This window comes from Sabethes cyaneus, chromosome 3, assembly GCF_943734655.1.
Source record: "Sabethes cyaneus chromosome 3, idSabCyanKW18_F2, whole genome shotgun sequence".
NCBI classification, from domain to species: domain Eukaryota; kingdom Metazoa; phylum Arthropoda; class Insecta; order Diptera; family Culicidae; genus Sabethes; species Sabethes cyaneus.
Window position 1 is genome coordinate 119,717,875 of NC_071355.1, and position 23,430 is coordinate 119,741,304.

The 23,430-nt window shown below is 35.8% G+C and overlaps 1 protein-coding gene across 2 annotated transcripts in view; it reads left to right on the forward strand.

Moving 5' to 3' along the window:
• LOC128739789 (DNA topoisomerase 3-beta) overlaps positions 1-23,430 on the forward strand; it is a 169,458-nt gene that overhangs the window by 95,659 nt on the left and 50,369 nt on the right. For both annotated transcript variants that reach the window (XR_008412189.1, XM_053835292.1), the window contains exons 6-7: positions 20,615-21,269; positions 21,335-21,462. Coding sequence is in view for 1 of the 2 variants with exons in the window: in XM_053835292.1 (XP_053691267.1) it covers positions 20,615-21,269; positions 21,335-21,462 (783 nt within the window). In the remaining variant the exon portion in view is untranslated. The remainder of the gene's footprint in view (positions 1-20,614; positions 21,270-21,334; positions 21,463-23,430) is intronic.

The window sequence follows — 23,430 nt, forward strand, 5'->3', positions numbered from 1 at the left end:
GAACATCCGATACCTGGTTCCGCGGGACATTTTTGAATTTTGAAATTTGGCACAAGAGCTATGGGGAGAGCTTGAAGATAAATGGCAATTTCATCATCGGTTCCGGAACATCGGGTGCACGGTTAATGAGAACATTTTTTGATAAAATAATTCATCATGCGGCACATCAAATCACATTGGGTTGATAAACTACAATGGAAAAATTTTGGAGCCAAAATTGCCATCTCACCATCGGTTCCGGACTATCCGGTGTCCGGTTTTTGGGGACATTTTTGGATTGCAGGGTAATTCATCTGCCCCGAGTTACCCCGTTTTAAGGTTTATTATAAATACCAGGTACCGAATAATATGCGACTGACGCCCCATTGTACTTCTATTATGGTTATTTTATCAACGCGATGTGATTTGAGGAGTCGCATGGTCAATTATCTTAAAATCCAAAAATGTCCCTCGAAACTAGCACCGGATGTTGTAGAACCGATGGTAAAGTTGCCATTTGGCTTCTAAATGACACTGTTTTACTTCCATCAGCCTTATTTTATTAAGCCGATGTGATTTGATATGTCGCATTGAGTTATCCTAAAATACAAAAATGTCCCCAAAAACTGGATACCGGATGTTCCAGGACCGATGCTGATGTGGCCATTTGCCTTCAAAATGTCTTTATTATTAATATATATAGTTTCTTTGTGTCTGAATGTAACGCTAGATCCTAGGTCATAGTGTTGTGACATTAATATCAAAATATCAAGAAATCGGTTCTGAACACATTTTTCAATTTGAATTGTCAATTCAAAAGGAAATTCATATGCGGCTGAAGCCTTACCCGTTAAACGGTTAATTTATAATTTTCTACATATATTCATTCAAGTCTGCAAAAATTATGCTTTGTCTTTATACATATTTCTAGAAATCACTTAACTATAATAAAACTAAATAAGGTGTTGATAAAGTAACTTAAATTACACTTGCAAAGCTAGGAAAAAAAATATTGCACGCAGTACGCTCTTAAGTAAAATTCATAAGTTAAATAAGGGTTTTGAAGAATAAGAAACTGATATTTAAAAATACAGTCAATTTAATTATAGATGTTCCTGAGAAATAAAAAATAATTATTGTTGCAGTAGAAAGGCCAGGTCACACCGCTAGGTGGATTAATTCGGGTTTTTTCCCACGACGACTTTTGCTTACGCTGCCGCTACCATACAGTCCACTGCTAAAAAATCATTCAGAGGCGAACACTGTCCATGCCTTCAGCATTGGATTTCGTTCAGTGTATTTACATCTTAACAACCAGCAACGTTTGTAACGTACGTTCCCTTTATAAAACAAGCGAATAGGCAAAAACATTCCATCAGGAAGACTGGCAACTCTGCTCTGACTGGCAAAGTCGAGACACAGTAACAGCAATGCTCTCTGCCGAATCAAAGTTGAACCACAGACAAACAGACGAGACACTCGCGTTAATTCCATCGTCCAATCAAAAACCACTCATTTTTCAAAAAGGCATGTTTCGCAACATAGCCACACCGCGGTGCGCGAGTGTTGCTTCGAGTTTTCCACCCTATTAGCATCTCTATATCGAGCTGTAATAAGTGACAGCGTGAGGATGTCCCGGGCTCAAATTTTGACAGCGGGCCCAAATCAGACTGCTGACAGTTGAGTGAAACGCAGTGGTGAAATGTTGTTTTATTTTCGCACACATGAGATGTTGGTGGCGAAAACATGGTTGCCTGCCGGTAGGGCGGAGTTTTCAGTATAACAAATTGACAAACCCTACACACTCAAAATAATCCGCACATAACTAATGGAAAATTTCCATATGAAAATCCTTATGATTATTATATATGCCACATATAAACACAATCCGCCCAGAAGTACACATGAAAATTATATGCACATGAACAGTATGTGCAAATTTTGAAGATAAATTTTAAAAACACATAGATGGTAACTGTTTGGCACATAAAGTTCATTTACTGGGCACATGGAAAAAATCTATGTGTGAAACACATAGAAACTATATACGAAAAGTTTTCTCAGTGCAGCATAAAACCCTGCAAATGCAAGCCACTTCGCAACATGCATAACAGATGGTGCTAGTGTGCAAGCAAAATGTGCTGGACGATGGTTTTTAAATAATTTTCTTCTAAGTGTCATGTCAGTTCGTCAGTGGTTGAACTACCACATACTAGTGTGTGTATATTAGAATATGGATGTACACAAACACGTATGCAATGTATTGCCACGGTCTCACACATCTTTTGAGATGTCAGATGTCAAATGTCACTTCCCCGTACCTTCATAATTTAAAACAACCTACTCGCTGTTCCAAATTGTGTTAGAAATAGACCAAAGGTTATACGAGTTGTAAAAAATTTACAATGTCGCTCTGGTATATTATTTATTTATTTACTTCAACTGACACTCAGTTTAAATGAAAATGCCTTACTATGAATGGGTAAAGCCGACTTGAGTTGAGATTTAGTTATCCCATTCTCAAATCGGCATAAACCCATTATCTTTTCCATTTCACAACGTAATATACATTAACATACATAAAAATCACAAAGTAATACATGAAATCTTGGTTATGTTAAATTAGACCTAGTTCTAGCTTTGAAAGCATTTCGTTATAGAAAAGTCATAGTGGTGGTAAACGTCATTAAATACAGAGCACATCGCCAGGACTTGTTCGTGTTGTCCGTATTGAGTGCGGTGGAAGTCGAGCCGAAGAAATCCACGATCCAAATCTTAGCGGTCGAGGCATTACGTTTATGTTCACTAACGCCAGAAGTTCAGGAGCATCAATTTCGGAACTCAACAATTGGGTGACAAAGATGGCTCTAGATAGATTCCTCCTTTTGCTTAACGTTTCGATATTCAGCAGCTTACAGCGGTCCTCATAATGAAGAAGGTTACGAGGGTCCGACCAGGGTAGAAATCTTAGTGCGTGTCTAATAAACCTCCGTTGCATTGCTTCGATTCTAGCTGACCAAACATTTGTATACGTTTGTCCCGAACATCGTCAAATATTTGTCCCGAATAATGCTTGGTTTGACGTTGAACAAGTGTGGTTTGAAACTAAATTGTCTGATCGTTTCCTCTTTCTTTGTGCGATTTACCTGCCACCTGATCGCATTCGCGATGCAGCCTTGTTATCGGTCCATACTGACTCGGTTGTCACTGTGTGCTCTAAACTGAAGCCGTTAGACGAAGTCTTAGTTATCGGCGATTTTAATCTCCCAGGAATCAAATGGCATCCCACGCGATTAGGATTTCTGTTCCCCGATGCCGACAACTCGACGCTGTCATCAAGTACTGCTGCCCTGCTGGATTCATACAGTACCAACCTGCTGCAGCAAATAAACTAAGTCGAGAATACTAACAGACGGATTCTAGACCTCTGCTTCCGCTTCCGGAACTGCCGCCCCACTTGTTAAACATGTACCCCATCATCCTCCATTGCATCTTGTTCTTGAAAACCGAGCCGCAAAACACTTCCGCCAGTCTGGCGGTGCTTCGAAGATTGCTGGAGTAGTTTATTTGCAGCAGCAGGTTGGTACTGTATGAATCCAGTAGGGCAGCAGTACTTGATGACAGCGTGAAAACCACAAAGCGAGTAGCTTTACGTCATGATGTTGAGGGATTATTATGTGAGACTAAACCATAAATATCGATGTATGAGCCAATTATGCTATCGGTCCTACATCAGCTCTATGCAACGAAAACTGAAATCGAACCCGAAGTCTTTCTGGAAGTTTGTAAATAATCAAAGGAATGAGTCTGGAATACTTTCCTCAATGATATATAATGGGCGCTGGAGTTCCGAACAGCAGATTATTAGTGATCTCTTTGCCACTAAATTTAGAGGTGTTTTTTTCGGAGGAGTTTTTAAACCTGGAACAAATTGAATCTGCTACTGAATCTGTACCCTTTCTTGGTCATTCGTTCACCCAAATCGAGGTAGACGAATCGATGATAAAGTCTGCAATAATTAGACTCACAGCGTCTTACTCCGTTGGCCCTGATGGCATTCCTACTGCTTTGCTGAAAAAGTGTACTGCCAGCTTGCTGACTCCACTGCATCGTATTGGCGTAGGACTACGTCTTTATTTACTATACTGGAACTGGGTAGCACTTTGTGAAAAATAGAAGTGTACCGTTTGAATGAAAGATTTCAAATGTTAATAACTACTAAACTACTGAACGAAACTGGACAATTTATATGTCGTTGGGTAGGCTTCGTACACGAATTACGTAACGCTTGGAGGGGAGGGAGGGGGGTTCGAGTTTGCATTACTTTTTGTTACATGGGGGAGGGAGAGTCAGAAGAATAGTTACGCAACAAAATTATGAATACCTAAAAATAGCTGCAAAATGAAGAAAGGACGTGTTGATGGTGTGAAATAGTGAATTGGTTTAGACTGATGGACATTCAAATTCAAAATTCTAGTTTGTAGCTGGTGAAGACGATCCTACTACATTTCCGAATATTGTGTAACCAGAACAAAATTGGACTTCCGAAAAAACGGCAACAATTTTTTTCCCGTACCGAGCATTAAACTTAGTGTCGGAGTAATGCGTTGTGTAGCACGTCTCATTTGCTATACAGCGTACTACTTCCGATACTACGTTTAATGTACGTACCGTACCGGAATGAAAAATCGTTTGCCGTTTTTTCGGAAGTTCCATGGCTGGTGACTCAATATTATGGTTGAAAACCAATTGACCTCAACATGGATCAGTGCCTGATTGATGTTTTTAACGGGAAACTAGCAGTCATTAACGATTCGTCGGAAAGCCCAATCTTGGAAGCAGTTTTTGGGCCCAAAAGCGGGATTATGTTTATAAAACCCGAATTAATCCACCTAGCGGCGTGACCTAGCCTTTCTACTGCCACAATAATTATTATTTAATTTCTCAGAAACATCTGAACAGAACAGAAAAATAATGTTAACACAAAAGATAATTTTTGCAGACTTGAATGAATATATATAGAAAATTAGAAAATAACCCTCTAACGGGTCTCCAGGCGGCCTTAACTTTCGGGCTTCAAAGCCACATACGAAACTTGTTTTGAATTGATAAAAAACAAGAAAAACAAAAAGTTATTTATATCCTTTAATTCTACTACTGTGTTTTATTGATAAATACGTATTTCGGTATCGACGTGTGACCTTCATCAGTGTCTAACTAACTTAGACTGTTTTGTTTTGAATTGACAATATGAAATATGTGTTCATAGCAGATGTTTTGATATTTTGATATTAATACCATGCGTTCAAAAGTTAGTATCTTTGTAAAACAAGAATTCAGAAAAATTATTATTATACTTCACTTTTGAAGAAATAGGATATCTACAACAAAATGATTAATCTGAAAATTTTACTATTAGTTTCTTTGGCTTCAATTTTGCAACATATCTGAATTAGAAAAAATAACTGATTAGAGCATTAGATATGAAAAAGAGAAATTTCTTAGCTGGTGCTCCTTCAGATAATTATTTTTGCATAAAAATCAAAACTTGAGCCTCTTTTGAATGTACTTTCATGAAAAGATAGTCATTAGCCTGATCGCATCGTTTTTACAATGTTAGAGGGTTAGGAAAACAAGAAGAAGTCGAAAAATAGTGCAAAAGCTGCGCCATAAACATGCTTGAGAATGAAAAATATGATCGACATGATTTCCAGCGCATGTCATTTTGGATTTATTTATTAAAACATGATACATGACATAATACATCTGTCCTTTAAAATGTCACTAACGAAAACAAATCAAATACAAAATTACTACCGTGCACCGTTTACTTCTTATTTTTCAAATAACATTTCTAATCTCTAATATCTAATGATTGAAAAGAGCATCTATTGATGCGCAAAATTTGTTTGAAATTTGTATAAATTTATTTGGAAAAATCAACTCACTAGTATTTTTAATCCTGTACACCACGTTACCTACATGCTTAAATTAACTGCTTTTTTTCGCTTTTTGCTTTTCTTGTACAATTGTGAGTAACAGCAAGTGAAGAAAATGACAATTGAAATCTGAAATCAAAGAAAGAAAAAACTTTTCGATTGAATCCCACTATTTAATATTTATTTGCAACAGATACGTAGTTCGCCTAAGACGTGCAGGCTTCATCAGTGCCTTATTTCAAAGCGTATACGTATCTGTCGCGAATGAATATTAAATAGTGGAATTTAGTCGGTAAAAGTTTTTTCTTTTCTTTAATTTCAGAGTTCGTATTACACTAAGAGGCTTCAAAAACTTCAGACAATTGGCATGTTTCTCACTTTTCTTGAATTTCAATGCAAATTAGAAAATTGCAAATTGTCATCACATACACACGTACATACATACATACATACATATATACATACATACATGCATACATACATACATACATACATACATACATACATACGTACATACATACATATATACATACATACATACATACATACATACATACATACATACATACATACATACATACATACATACATACATACATACATACATACATACGTACATACATACATACATACATACATACATACATACATACATACATACATACATACATACATACATACATACATACATACATACACACATACATACATTGAATACAATCAACATTTGATTGATATGTTTTGAATTCACACGTTTTAACGGTTTAATATACGGTGCTCAAGTGTTAAAGTTTGAATAACTTTTGAATGAACCGTCCGATTTTAAATAACTCGGTTTCGTTTGATAGATCTCAGCAGTAATTTTCATATAATAATAAAATGCGTGATGTTTTACATTGAATTGATATTTATATGTTTCAAATACTATTTTTTCACATTTCTTTATGTAACTTTCAAACTACAAGGCCAATCGTCATGAAATTTGGGAGTTAAGGGTTTGCAAGACTCCTCTTTCATATGCAATTAATTTTGTTCAAATCGGTTAAGGGACCTGTGAGATAATGAAGTCCCATATTTTTCGTATTTTTATACATAACTTTTGAACTAAAAGTCCGATCAAAATGAAATTCAATAGCAACCTATGGGACACCTAGACCTTTCATTTGACACTAAGAACATTAAAATCGGTCCAGCCATCTCCGAGAAAAGTGCGTGAGATTAAAAGCGTTACATACCCACACACACACATACACACGCACACACACACATACATACACACACACAGAAAATGCTCAGTTTTCGAAACTGAGTCGAATGGTATATGACATTCGGCCCGCAGGACCTTCTTTCCATTTCCGGTTTTCCAAGTGATTTCTATACCTTTATACTATATATTTATATAGTAGAAAGGCAAAAATGTAAATACTGCATTCTTCTTGCCAGTCTGAACACAGCGAATATATTTTTATAAACAGAATTTTTGTTTCAAACAAAAAAACTGCTTTTGAAATTGGCAGAATCGATGACGACTAATTTCACCTTAATATGATTTTGTTCAATTCGTTAAAATAAAAACCCGATTTAATCCACCTAGTGGTGAAAGGAACCTTTGTTATACGATCTTACTTGTTATTTGAGGTAGAAATCGACACGTCTTCGGAACATAATTCATCTATTGGTTATCGTTGCGTAGTGCGTTGATTTACATAATATTTTTGAAAATTGAATAAGTTTACAAAATTTGAACAAAATAGGAACACTTTTAAATTTTGATAAATCCTTTGTTCATGAAATTGCCAAGTTAGGATAAGTAAGTTGTTATTAACCTGAGTAAGTGCAAATAAAAGTAAGTTGTAAGTGGAAATCTTATCCTTTAGCATATACGTTGTCTAGTAAAGGTCTAGTTTATAGGTTTTTGAACTATGCATAGTTTCCTGTAACGCCATTCTATTTGACTCACATCAATAGAGTTTTCTTGAATAATTTTCATCAACTTTTATTAACTCACGCTGTTGCATTTTATACAACACGTGTAGGTTTTTCAACGCCATATTGTTATAAAGTTACAAATCGTTGTTTAACTAACGTATATTGTTCAACAAACTTATTGTGAGCAAAATATCATAATTATTCAATGCATTAATAATTTAAATTGTTGGGAAAATGTATGCAGCAAATCTATCAGCAAATGTAAAATATTTAAAATGTATCCGTCTGCTGGTAGTCGAGTAATGCGGAGTCAAAATTAGGGTATTTTTTATAATCAAAGTTCTACAGATCCTAAACAAGCAAACATAGAGGTATAGTATTTTCAGCAAAGTTGTGTATTTTTACTATTTGTACAATTTTGTAGTACATGAAAAAGTCATACAACAATTACAAAAAGAGCAAAAATAGAAAAACTGATTTTACAAATTCATATACAATAAATAAGATATTTCTATCTTCGCTGCAGAGATAGATGGTTACTGTCTTTAGCAAAATTTCTTGTAATAATATGTTCTATAACTTTGCAGAACACATCAATGTGTTATATTGACACTGAAGAAAAATAATTTTTTTATTTCACTTTTAGGGGGATTAATCAAAATTTAAAATCCACCAGACGATCGAGCTTTTAATTTCAAGAAACTCTTCCAAAGGTTCGATAAACCTAAAACCAAGTTTTCCCAGTCAAAACTCTAGTGCACACGTTTTCTTTGGTTTGAGGCTATTGTGCGCGCGAGTAACTGTGTTACAAAAGTTGGCGCGAGTGTTCGAGGGTTAATATCTTTTGACCGCTACAACCAATTCTTATGAAATTTTGCATATATATTCGTAGTGTCAAAACCTCTCGTTTGATATTAAAATAATTGAAATTAGGTAAATTATCTTGGTTAAAATCATTATAAATTTTTGTTAATTTTGGTGTGGTGTATACGGTTGCTCATAACTTTCAAATTAAACGTCCAATCGAAAAATCATTCAATAGTGATCTATTAGGATATATTATCTTTCAAATGAGACTAATAGCGCATAAATCGTTTTGGCCATCTCTAAGAAACAGGCGATAATTATTACCTTGTCAAAACAGGTTTTTTAAGCATAACTTTTAAACTACTTGTTTGTTTTCAATTAAAAATTCCTGAACAATTTACCTTTAATAAGGGCTTTCATTTGATACTAAGATCGTTGAAATCGGTCATGTAGTTCCGAAGAAACCAGTGTCACGTATTTTTTACATTATTGCTTATAACTTTTAAACGAAACATCGTATCACGAAACAACTCAATAGTGATCTACTAGACAATAACACCTTTCAAACAAAAGTAATAGCGAACCATTCGGTTCAGCCATCTCTGAGAAACAGGCGATAGAAAAAATCATTACATACATACACACACACACACACACACAGACATTGCTCAAATCGTCGAACCCTATCGATTGGTATATGTGACTTGGCCCTCCGGGCCTCGGATCAATTTCGTGTTTTTCGACCAATTTTTAAACCTTTGTTATAGTATAACAAAGGTAAAAACCCGATTTAATCCACCTAGTGGTGAAAGGAACCTTTGTTATAGTATAACAAAGGTAAAAACCCGATTTAATCCACCTAGTGGTGAAAGGAACCTTTGTTATACGGTCTTACTTGCTATTTGAGATAGAAATCGACACGTTTTCGGAACATAATTCATCTATTGGTTAATGTTGCGTAATGCGTTGGTTTACATAAAATTTTTGAAAATTGAATAAGTTTACAAATTTTGAACAAAATAGGAACACTTTTAAATTTTGATAGATCCTTTTTTCATGTAATTGCTGAGTAAGGATAAGTAAGTTGTTATTAATTTGAGTAAGTGCAAATAAAAGTAAGTTGTAAGAGGAAATCTTATTCTTTAACATATACATTGCCTAGTAAAGGTCTAGTTTATAGGTTTTTGAACTATGCATAATTTCCTGTAATGCCATTCTATTTGATTCACATCAATAGAGTTTTCTTGAATAATTTTCATCAATTTTTATTAACCTTCGGTTACTCACGCTGTTGTATTTTGTACAACACGTGTAGGTTTTTCAACGCCATATTGTTATAAAGTTACAAATCGTTGTTTAACTAACGAATATTCTTCAATAAACTTATTCTAAGCAAAATGTCATAATTATTCAATGCATTAATAATTTAAATTGTTGGAAAAATACATCAGCATAAACCGCCATCACAGAAACGAAACAATCAGCATGCGAGGTGTACCGCAATTGACCCCAAGTGGAATTTTCTCTCGTTTCTTCATATGGAAAAATGGTGTCTGTATGCAGCAAAACCATCAGCAAATGTAAAATCTTTAAAATGTGCCCGTCTGCTGGTAGTCGAGTAATTCGTAGTCAAAATTAAGGTATTTTTTATAATCAAAGTTCTACAGTTCCTAAACAAGCAAACATAGAGGTATACTATATTCAGCAAAGTTGTGTATTTTTATCATTTGTACAATTTTGTAATACAAGAAAAAGTCATACAACAATTACAAAAGGAGCAAAAATAGAAAAACTGAGCTTACAAATTCATATACAATAAATAAGATTTTTCTATCTTAGCTGCAGAGATGGAAGGTTACTGTCTTTAGCAAAATTTCTTGTAATAATATGCTCTATAACTTTGCAGAGCACATCAATGTGTTATATTGACACTGAAAAAAAATAATTTTTTTATTTCACTTTTAGGGGGATTAATCAAAATTTAGATTCCACCAGACGATAGAGCTTTTAATTTCAAGAAACTATTCTAAAGGTTCGATAAACCTAAAACCAAGTTTTCCCAGTCAAACCTCTAGTGCGCACGTTTTCTTTGGTTTGGGGTTATAGTGCGCGCGAGTAACTGTGTTGCAAAAGTTGGCGCTAGTGTTCGAGGGTTAATATCTTTTGACCGGTACAACCGATTCTTATGAAATTTTGCATACATATTCGTAGTGTCAAAACCTCTCGTTTGATATTAAAATAATTGAAATTAGGTAAATTATCTTGGTTAAAATCATTATAAATTATTGTTAATTTTGGTGTGGTGTATACGGTTGCTCATAACTTTCAAATTAAACGTCCAATCAAATAACCATTCAATAGTGATCTATTAGCATATATTATCTTTCAAATGAGACTAATAGCGCATAAATCGGTTTAGCCATCTCCAAGAAACAGGCGATAATTATTACCTTGTCAAAACAGGTTTTTTAAGCATAACTTTTAAACTACTTGTTTGTTTTCGATTAAAAATTTCTGAATAATTTAGTTTCAATAAGGGCTTTCATTTGATACTAAGATCGTTGAAATCGGTCATGTAGTTCTAGAGAAACCCGTGTCACGTATTTTTCACATTTTTGCTTATAACTTTTAAACGAAACGTCGTGTCACGAAGCAACTCAATAGTGATCTACTAGACAATAATGCCTTTCAATCAAAAGTAATAGCGAACGATTCGGTTCAGCCATCTCTGAGAAACAGGCGACACACACACACACACACACACACACACACACACACACACACACACACACACACACACACACACACACACACACACACACACACACACACACACACACACACACACACACACACACACACACAGACATTGCTCAAATCGTCGAACCCTATCGATTGGTATATGTGACTTGGCCCTCCGGGCCTCGGATCAATTTCGTGTTTTTACCTTTGTTATACTATAACAAAGGTTTAGGAATTGGTCGAAAAACACGAAATTGATCCGAGGCCCGGAGGGCCGAGCCACATATACCAATCGACAGGGTTCGACGAACTGAGCAATGTCTGTGTGTGTGTGTGTGTATGTGTGTATGTATGTGCGGGGCGCAACTTTTCTATCGCCTGTTTCTCGGAGATGGCTGAACCGATTTGTTCGCTATTACTTTTGCTTGAAAGGTATTATTGGCTAGTATATCACTATTGAATTAGTTCGAGGTCCGACATTTCGTTTAAAAGTTATAAGTAAAAACGTGAAAATTACGTGACACGATTTTCTCCGGTGCCAAGTGACCGATTTCAACGATCTTGGTATCGAATGAAAGCTCTTGTTAACGCTAAATTTTTCGGGTAAATTTTATTGAAAACAAACAAGCAGTTTAAAAGTTATCCTAAAAAACCTGTTTTGACAAGGTAATAATTATCGCCTGTTTCTTAGAGATGGCTAAACCAACTTAGGCGCTATTAGTCTCATTTGAAAGGTAACATAGCCTAATAGATCACTATTGATTTGTTTTTTGATTGGACGTTTAATTTGAAAGTTAGGGGCAATTGAATACAACACATTAAAATTTATAATAATTTATAACCATTTCATCTAAGATGATTTATCTAGTTTGAATTATTTTGACATCAGATTAGAGATTTTAATGCTGCAAATATATCTGCAAAATTTCAGTAGAATTGGTTTTGCCGATCAAAAGATATTAACCCTCCAACACTCGCGCCAACTTTTGTAATACGGGTTATTCGCGCGCACAATGGCCCAAAGCCAAAAAGACATGCGCACTAGAGTTTTGACTGGGAAAACTTGGTTTTAGGTTTATGGAACCTTTGGAAGAATCTCTTGAAATTGAAAGTTCTATCGTCTGGTGCAATTTAAATTTTGATTAATCCCCCTAAAAGTGGAATAAAAAAATTATTTTTCTTCAGTTTCAATATAACACATTGATGTATTCTGCAAAGTTTTAGAGTATATTATTACAAGAAATTTCGCTGAAGACAGTAACCCCCTATCTCTTCAGCGAAGCTAGAAAAATATTATTTATTGTATATGAATTAGTGAAATCAGTTTTTTCTTTTAGCTCTTTTCGTAATTGTTGTATGACATTTTCATGTATTACAAAGTTGCACAAATAGTAAAAATACACAACTTTGCTGAATATAGTATACCTCTATGTTTGCTTGTTTAGGAACTGTAGAACTTTGATTATAAAAAATACCCTAATTTTGACTCCGGATTACTCGACTACCAACAGACGGATACATTTTACATTATTGCTGATTGTTTTGATGCATACAGACACCATTTTTCCATATGAAGAAACGAGAGAAAATTCCAGGCCAATTCCGGTACACCTCATATGCTGATTGCTTCATTTCTGTGATGTCAGTTTATGCTGATCAATTTTCCCAACAATTTAAAGTATTAATGCATTGAATAATTTTGACATTTGGCTCATAACAAGTTTATTGAAGAATATACGTTAGTTACACAACGATTTGTAACTTTATAACAATATGGCGTTCAAAAACCTACACGTGTTATACAAAATACAACAGCGTGAGTAACGGAAGGTTAATAAAAATTGATGAAATTTATTCTAGAAAACTTTATTGGTGTGAATCAAATAGGCATTACAGGAAATTATGCATAGTTCAAAAATCTATAAACTAGACCTTTACTACGCAATGTATATGTTAAAGAATAATATTTGCTCTTACAACCTACTTTTACTTGCACTTACTCAAATTATTAAAAACTTACTTATCCTTATTCAGCAATTTCATGAAAAAAGGATCTATCAAAATTTATAAGTGTTCCTATTTTGTTCAAATTTTGTAAACGTATTCAATTTTCAAAAATTTTATGTAAACCAACGCACTACGCAACGTTAACCAATAGATGGATTATACTCCGAAGACGTGTCGGTTTCTATCTCAAATAGCAACTAAGACCGTATAACAAAGGTTCCCTTCACCACTAGGTGGATTAAATCGGGTTTTTGACCAATTTTTAAACCTTTGTTATAGTATAACAAAGGTAAAAATATACGATTTATGTAATTTTGCTCAATGTCAAGGGAGGAGGGGGTTTGATTAACGTTACGTAATTTAATGGGGGGTTATGCCAAGCGCTACTTATCGTTACATGGGAGAGGGAGGGGGTAAAAAATCCGGAATTTTTGCGTTACGTAATTTGTGTTCCACGCCATAGATAAAATAACCAGCAATTTTATGTAGTGCGTAAGAGAGCAATTTCATGGGGGGGGCTCCTATCCTATACAGATAAAACACACATTTCCTCAAAACTCGAGAACTAATCAAGCAAATAGAACCAAATTTAGCATGTGGGGGTTTTAGAAGGTAGGATCTTTTTTATGGTGTACTGAGACACCTTTCCCCTCTAAGAGGGGGGGGGGGCCACGTAAATGAAATACAAGTTTCCTCATAACTCTAGAACTAATCAAGCAAATGGAACCAAATTTGGCATGTGGGGGTTATTCTGTGGTGTACTGAGAACCATTCCCTTTCTAAGAGAGGAGGCTCCCATACAAGTGAAATATAAATTTCCTCAAAACTCCAGAACTAATCAAGCAAATGGAACCAAATCTGGCATGTGGGGGTTTTAGAAGGCAAGAATTTTTTCTATGGTGTACTGAGACCCCACCGTCTTTTAACAGGGGGGCTCCTATACAAATAAAATACAAATTTCCTCATAACTCGAGAACTAATCAAGCAAATGGAACAAAGTTTGGCATGAGGGGGCTTTTGGAGGCATGAATTTATTTTATGATGGCTTGAGACCCCTCACACCTGTTGTAGAAGGATAAGAAGTCTCATACAAATAAAACAGAAATTTTTGCGTGTGTGGCATATTGTTTGCTATGGAACAAGTGGTAAGCTGTGAAAGTAAACTAGTAAAACCTTTTCGGAGCAATAGACAGTGAATCGACGCCGCTAACTTACGTGCCTGTTGCCATTCATGTCAAAAGAGAAGGATATTTAAATGGCACGTCATATTTGCGATGAACGTGCTTTGGCTTTAATGTTATTTGTTACCAATGGCCCTTTTGAAGGCCACAAGCGAGTTAAAGTAAGATTATTGAAACATGTCAAGCTACGCATAATCATATTTAATATAATAATCTATGGGCTGGTCATTCATTACTGTTTCAACCTTTATGATGCACACTAGTGTTTTTTAAAAGAAATCTCTATGTTTTAATGGTTGCAAGCGTTGTATTTATGGACCCCCGTCCACGTATTTTCAAAGTCACCATTGCATTCAATGAAGAATAAAATCTGAATATTTCGTTCTTCTCTTTTAAACATTCACTTAAACAATGACATTTACAGATACTTATAAACATACATATGTCAGAAATGCAGTTTACATCAGTCTTCCTCTTTACATCGTCACCTCTGCGTACAACCCTTAGGGCTGTATACCTTGTAGTTTTTTTAATATGTCTTTGGCTAAAGGCAAGTTCCCGACTTTTTGGAAATCTTCGTTTTAGTTTCCCGTCTATAAAAAAGGGGATAAAATACATATTGAAAATTATCGTGGTACAGTGGACCCCAGTGGACAGTGATTCGTTTTCCTAGGTTTACCGTTCTCTAGTTAGTTTTCCCTAGACCTCGCATCGACATACCCTTTATAAAATGAAAAGCGGCATAACCACTTTTTTCAAACTGAATCAATTAGGCCTTTTGCGACTTGGACTCGTTGGTCCTCTAAGCTTTGAACTGGTCAAAGTGTAGTTCTGAACCTCCATTCCGAAAATATTAATTATGGCAAAACTGCTAAGGAAAATGTTACTACATACTGTATACATGCTTTCACAACGGCAAAAAATCTGTGGAATACGATGGAGTCGGAACTTTCGAGATTAAAATGTATTCATTGAGAGAAAAATAGAACTTTGGTTTTCAAATCGAATTAAAAAATATTTGGCAGCACTGGTGCTGAAAAATACCACTTTTTTCGAAATTCTTGGGCTTTTGCTGATAAAAGGGAGGGAGGGGGGTTTCCCATTGAGGGATGGGGAGTCCAATCGGCACCAAAAACAATAGTCGACTTACGCTTATTAACTACTTTCACCTAATGCCCAAATTATTGGAGTTTTATCTCAATCTCTGTCACAAGTAAGTCCCAAGCACATAGACCACTCTAATGCTCTAATGACCATTCTGTTCCGGACCAAAAATTCAACATGAAAAAAGCAGGTTGGAAACCTACTATTTTGTAATTTTTAGTGTTTAGTGTTTATATGGTACATCTATCCAAAAAGATGTGATTTATGCAAAAATCTCATTTTTGACAAAAATGGTCAATAGACCACTATAATTCGAAACGGCTCATATGTAACTCCATCAGTACAAAGTAATATTAGTAAAGGTGCATGCATATTTTTTTATGTGCTTGGCAAACTATTTCTGAAGGGCGCCACCGGCAGATTTTACACACAAAAAATCTATTACTTTCTTCGAGCCTGTTAATCTGTTCTCTGTGGTACACTCAACCCCCGCTAATATGAAAAACACCTCGTTCAGAGCAGGCGAATTCATTTTTACCTTTGTTATACTATATAACAAGAATTGGTCGAAAAACACGAAATTGATCCGAGGCCCGGAGGGCCAAATCACATATACCAATCGATAGAGCTCGACGAACTGAGCAATGTCTGTGTGTGTGTGTATGTGTGTATGTGTGTGTGCAGCTCATTTTCTATCGCCTGTTTCTTGAAGATGGCTAAACCGATTTGACCGCTTTAACTTTTGTTTGAAAGGTATTATTGCCTAGTATATCACTATTGAATTGCTTTGCGGTCCGACTTTTCGTTTAAAAGTTATAAGCAAAAATGTGAAAACTACGTGACACGCGTTTCTCCGGAACTACGCAACCAATTTTAACAAACTTAGTACCAAACGAAAGCTCTTACTATTACTAAACTTTTTACCAAGTTTTATTGAAAACGGGCAAGCAGTTTAAAAGTTAGCCTTAAAAAACCTGTTTTGACTAGGTACAAATGATCGCCTGTTTCTCAGAGATGGCCAAATCGATTTATGAGCTATTAGTTTTATTTGGCAGGTAATATAGCCGGATAGATCACTATTGAATGGTTTTTTGATAGGACGTTTAATTTGAAAGTTATGAGCAATCGTATACACCACACCAAAATTAACAATAATTTATAATGATTTTAACCAAAATAATTTACCTAATTTCAATTATTTTAATATCAAACGAGAGGTTTTGACACTACGAATATATACGCAAAATTTCATAAGAATTGGTTTTACCGGTAAAATGATATTAATCCTCGAACGCTCGCGCCAACTTTTGCAACACAATTACTCGCGCGCACAATAGCCCAAAACCAAAGAAAACGTGTGCACTAGAGTTTTGACTAGGAAAACTTGGTTTCAAGTTTATCGAACCTTTGAAAGACTTTCTTGAAATTGAATGCTCTATCATTTGGTAGAATATAAATTTTGATTAATCCCCCTAAAAGTGAAATAAAAAAATTATTTTTCTTCAGTTTCAATATAACACATTGATGTGTTCTGCAAAATTTTAGAGCATATTATTACATGAAATTTTGCTGAAAACTGTAACCTTCTATCTCTTCAGCGAAGACAAAGAAATCTTATTTATTGTTTCTGAATTTGTAAAATCAGTTTTTCTAGTTTAGCTCTTTTTGTAATTGTTGTTTGACTTTTTCGTGTACTATAAAGTTATACAAATAATAAAAATACACAACTTTGCTGAAAATAGTATACCTCTATGTTTGCTTGTTTAGGAACTGTAAAACTTTGATTATAAAAATAAACTGATTTTAACCCCGAATTACTCGACTACCAACTGACGGATACTTTTTAAACATTTTACATTTGCTGATAGTTTTGCTACATACAGACACAATTTTTCCATATGAAGTAACGTGAAAAAATTCCAGTTGAGGCCAATAGCGGTACACCTCACATGCTGCTTGCTTCTTTTCTGTGCTGTCGGTTTATGCTGATCTATTTTCCTAACAATTTAAAGTATTATTGCATTGAATAATTCAGACATTTTGCTCATAACAAGTTTATTGAAGAATATACGTTAGTTAAACAACGATTGGTAAATATGGCATGCAAAAACCTACACATGTTGTTCAGAATACAACAGCTTGAGTTACTCTGGTTAATAAAAATTTTCAAGAAAACTTTTTTGATGTGAATCGAATAGAATGGCATTACAGGAAATTATGCATAGTTCAAAAACCTATAAACTAGACCTTTACTACGCAATGTATATATACATGTTACATACATATACATTTAACATATATGGTAAAGAATAATATTTCTTCTGACAACTTACTTTTACTTGCACTTACCCACATTAGTAACAACTTACTCAGCAATTTCATGAGAAAAAGAACTATCAAAATTTGTAGGTGCTTCTATTTTGTTCAAATTTTATAAGCTTACTAGCTGGCCCGACAAACTTCGTATTGCCACAAATTAACCTGTGTTGTACATAAATCATGAATCTCGGATGATCTTTGTCACAATCTCGAGTTTTGCAAGCCCCCCAGTGGGCGGCGCTTCCGACGGCGGGTCACCGGCAACACTCGCGACCGTCTCGTCCTGAATGATCTAGTGTTACTATAGATAGTTTTTGTGGTCTTGTATTGACTAATGTTTTATGGAAGAGTCTCGAATTTCTCGAGTTCGATTAGTTTTTGAGTTTCGCAAAAAATTTCTGTTTTATTTGTATGAGAGTCCATATCTTCCTACCACAGGGGTGAGAGGTCTCTAACTATCGTAAAATAAATTCAAGACTCCAAAATCTCCCACATGCCAAATTTGGTTCCATTTGCTTGATTAGTTCTCAAGTTACAAGGAAATTTGAATTTCATTTGTATGGGAGCTCCCCTCTTAAAAGGGGAAGGGGTCGTAATTCACCATAGAAAAAATTTCTGCCATCTAAAACTCCCACATGCCAAATTTGGTTTCATTTGATTGATTAGTTCTCGAGATAAGAGGAAATTTGCATTTCATTTGTATGGAAGCCCACCCTCTTAAAGGGGAGATGGGCCATAACTCGCTTTCTAAAGAAGAGAGGGGTCTCAATTCACTATAGAAAAAAATCTTGCGTCCAAAACCACTTACATGTCAAATTTGGTTCCATTTGCTTGATTATTTCTCGAGTTATGAGGAAATTTGTATTTCAATTATATAGGAGCCCCCCTCCTAAAGTGAGGAGGGGTCCCAGTTCATCATGGAAAAAATTTTTGTCTCCAAAAACACCCACGTGTCAAATTTGGTTCCATTTGCTTGATTAGTTCTCGAGTTATGAGGAAATTTGTATTTCGTTTGTATAGGAGCCCCCCCTCTTAAAGTGGGGAGGGGTTCTAATTCACCATAGAAAATATTCATGCCCTAGAAAACTTTCACATGCCGAATTTGGTTCCATTTGCTTGATTAATTCTCGAGTTATGAGGAAATTTGCATTTCATTTGTATAGGAGCCCCCCTTCCTAAAGTGGGGAGGGGTCCCAATTCATCATAGAAAAAAAATTTGTCTCCAAAAACACCCACGTGCCAAATTTTGTTCCATTTGCTTGATTAGTTCTCGAGTTATGAGGAAATTTGTATTTCGTTTGTATAGGAGCCCCCCCTCTTAAAATGGGGACGGGTCCTTATTTACCATAGAAAATATTCTTGCTCTCGAAAACTTTCACATGCCAAATTTTGTTCCATTTGCTTGATTGGTTCTTCAGTTATGAGGAAATTTGTATTTCATGTGTATAGGATCCCCCCCTCCTAAAACGGGAAGGGGTCTCAATGCATCATAGAAAAAATTTTTGTCTCTAAAAACACCCACATGCCAAATTTGGTTCCATTTGCTTAATTACTTCTCGAGTTATGAGGAAAATTATGTTTCTTTGGTACAGGAGCCCCCCCTTTTAAAGTTGGGAGGGGTCCTAATTTACTATAGAAAATATTCATGCCCTAGAAAACTTTCACATGCCGAATTTGGTTCCATTTGCTTGATTAATTCTCGAGTTATGAGGAAATTTGTATGGAAGCCCCCCCTTTTAAAGAGGAGAGGAGTTATAATTCCCCTTATAAAGAGGGAAGGGGTCTCAATTTACCATAGAATAAATTCTTGTCACCGAAAACACCCACATGCCAAATTTTGTTCTATTTGCTTGGTTAGTTGTCGAGTTATGCAGAAATTTGTGTTTCATTTGTATGGGAGCCCCCCCCTCTTAGTGGGGGGAGGGGTTTCTAACCATCACTAAAACCTTTCCTGGCCCCAAAAAACCTCAACATGCATATTTCCATGCCGATTGGTTCAGTAGCTTTCGATTCTATAAGGAACATACGGACAGACAGACAGACAGACAGACAGAAATCCTTCTTTATAGGTATAGATTCAATTTTCAATTTTTATGTAAACCAACGGACAATGCAACGTTAACTAATAGATGAATTATGTCCCGACGACGTGTCGATTTCGTCTCAAATAGCAAGTAAGACCGTATAACAAAGGTTCCTTTCACCACTAGGTGGATTAAATCAGGTTTTAATTTAATTTTTGCTTTTTTTTTCAATTTGCCGGTCAACTTAACCGTCAATTGTGTATGACGCTTGATCAGTTTTTAATGTGAACGCATTCAATACCAACGGGGTTCAGATTAAAAATGTTCAGATTAAGGAAGGTCATTCCAGCCGGGGTACACGGTATATAGTCGTACATCTCGTTATTATTCTAGTAACATTCCGAACTTCATGGTGACATTCAATACATATCAGGAAAATTTCATTCCAATCAAAAATAGTCGAGGCAAAAATGGCCTTTTTTAGTTTTTTGAGCTGGAATTCCTCTATAGTGCATATTTATATGGGCCTGTTGAAAAAACGAATCATAATCGTTTGCATTGATGAGTGTTTTCTTGTTTTCAGATTGATCCAGAGCTCGTTCTTCCATCGATGCGATCTGCAGTAGAACAACAGTTAAATTTGATAGCTCACGGATCAGCTGATTATTCTTCAGTATTAAAACATGCTGTCGAAATATTTCGGCTTAAATTTCTTTATTTTGTTCGAAACATTGGTAGCATGGATATTTTATTTGAAGCCTCCTTTTCTTCATTAAGCTCTGCTGGAAAATCTCTTTCTCGTTGCGGTAAATGTCGACGTTATATGAAATACATACAATCAAAACCTTCGCGGCTACATTGTTCGCAGTGTGATGAGACATACGCAATGCCGATGAAAGGAACAGTACGTGTATATAGAGAACTTAAATGTCCTTTGGATGACTTTGAGTTATTAGCTTGGTCTAACGGAGCTAAAAGCAAATCGTTTCCTTTATGTCCGTACTGCTATAACTATCCACCTTTCAGAGATATGGCCAAAAATTCAGGTTGCAATATTTGTCCGCACCCGACATGTGTACATTCGTACATGAATTTAGGCGTATCTAGTTGCATAGAATGCGATCAAGGTATACTAGTGATGGACTGTACCATGTCTCCAAAAAATTGGAAACTAGTTTGTAATTTTTGCGATGTCATTATTAATTGTTTTGACGATGCCGTCAAAATAAATGTTGAATGTAAGTACCAAAATCGATGCCTTATTAATACATTAAAATATTAAATACTGATTTATTGATTTCAGCCGATTCTTGTCCAGAGTGTGGTGCGCAGCTTGTCACAGTTATATACAAATCCGAAAAAACGCCGTTTAAGAATAATATAACTGAAATGAAAGGGTGTATATTTTGTCTCATAGAGTTTGTTCCGATGGTAAGATCATAGTTAAAAAGGTTTATAAAATGTAGAATTAATTATTTTAAAACTGTGAACCATTTGGGGATTTTTTTTAACTTTTAGTTACGATGTGATAGGTCAGCAGTAGGTTGGCTAACCAACGGTCGGTCTTAAGTTTATCGGAAGTTTATTGTGCACCTGCAGGCATAAAATAGACTCCACAGTGCTCCTTAGTCTCTTATCCAGCAACTCCTATCCCTATCTCCCATGGTACCAGCCATAATATGAGCAACCTTCCCATTTTAGGATTGGTTGGTAACACGGACAAACAGGACACAGCACTTATGGTTCTTACAAAACATTAAAAGTACCTTTTACGCTAACCGGTTTCGGGTTTGATCCAACCCATCTACGGAGCGGTGATCGACTGCATACGTATAGTGATTTGTTGTCTGCTACAAATTCAGTTTCGTCAGTTGGAAGAGAGGCGATGACATGAGGGCCTCATCTTCATACATTAAAAGGCGATCTGCGGTGCTGATGTACATCGATTCCCACACATATAAATGAGAGGATTTTCTCACAATTTTTCGGAGCTTTACGAGTTCTCAATGAATTTTGTGTTGGAGGCAGATAGAATGCATCGCTACACTCGAACCGTTGGTCCTTTCATTCTTCACAGCTTTTTTATGTTCTTTGAGCCGAGTTTTAAATTTTCGACGAGTTAGTCCGATATACACAGCTGAGCAATCCATACAGGGGATTTCGTAGTTACCCGAATGTTGTTCGGGCAAAACCTTATCCTTTTGATTATTTAAAAGGTCCTGTAATGTATTACTACTTTTTTGAACCACATGGAAACCTTGTCGTTTGAGAATTTTCCTAATGTGGCTCGACACTTTTGGGTAAAATGGCATACTGATTCTGTGGATTTGCTCTGTTTCCGGTTGTAAAGTGGTGGTGTCTTGACGCTGCTTTTTACGGATATGTTTACCGATTATCTTATCCACAAAACTCTTGTCGTACACGTTTAGTTCTGCCGCTTTCTGGATTTTTTGGCTTTCAGCTATAATCCTCCCTCTCTATGGGTTTATTGACCAGGTAATCCAGAAAATCCAGAAAGCGGCAGAACTAAACGGGTACGACAAGAGTTTTGTGGATTAGATAATCGGTAAACATGTCCGTAAAATGCAGCGTCAAGACACCACCACTTTATAGCCGGAAAAAGAGCAAATCCACAGAGAACAGACTACCGCAGGTAATTGACGAGAAGTGAGTAAAAGGTTTTTATGTTATCAACGAGTAATCCTACGATGGAGCACCCCTCGAGCTGTAAGTGGCAAACTAAAACTTGATGTCGCTGCCATCGCTACTATGTAACTCCAGCTCATAGTAATATTGGTAAAGGTACATGCATATTTTTTATGCGTTTGGCAAACTATTTCTGGAGAGCGCTATCGGCAGATTTTACACACACAAAACCGATTATTTTCTTCGAGCCTGTTAATCTGTTCTCTGTGGCAAATCTACAGAATCAGTGTGCCATTTTACCCAAAAATGACGAACCACACTAGGAACATTCTCAAACGACACGGTTTCCATGTGGTTCATTAAAGTGGTAATACATTGCGGGACCTTTTAAATAATAAAAAAGTTAAGGTTCCGGCCGAAGAACAGCCGGGTATCTACGAAATCTCCTGTAAGGATTGCTCAGCTGTGTATATCGGACAACCCCGTCGAAAATTTGAAACTCGTCTCAAAGAACATAAAAAAGCTGTGGAGAACAAAAGGACCAATGATTCGAGTATTGCGATGCATTCTATCTGCCTCCAACACAAAATTCATTGGGAGAACGCAAAGCTCCGAAAAAATGTAAGAAAATCCTCTCATTTGAATGCGTGGGAATCGATGTACATCAGCACCGCAGATCGGCTTTTAATGAATGAGGATGAGGCCCTCATCTCATCGCCTCTCTTCCAACTGACGAAACTAAATCTGTAGGAG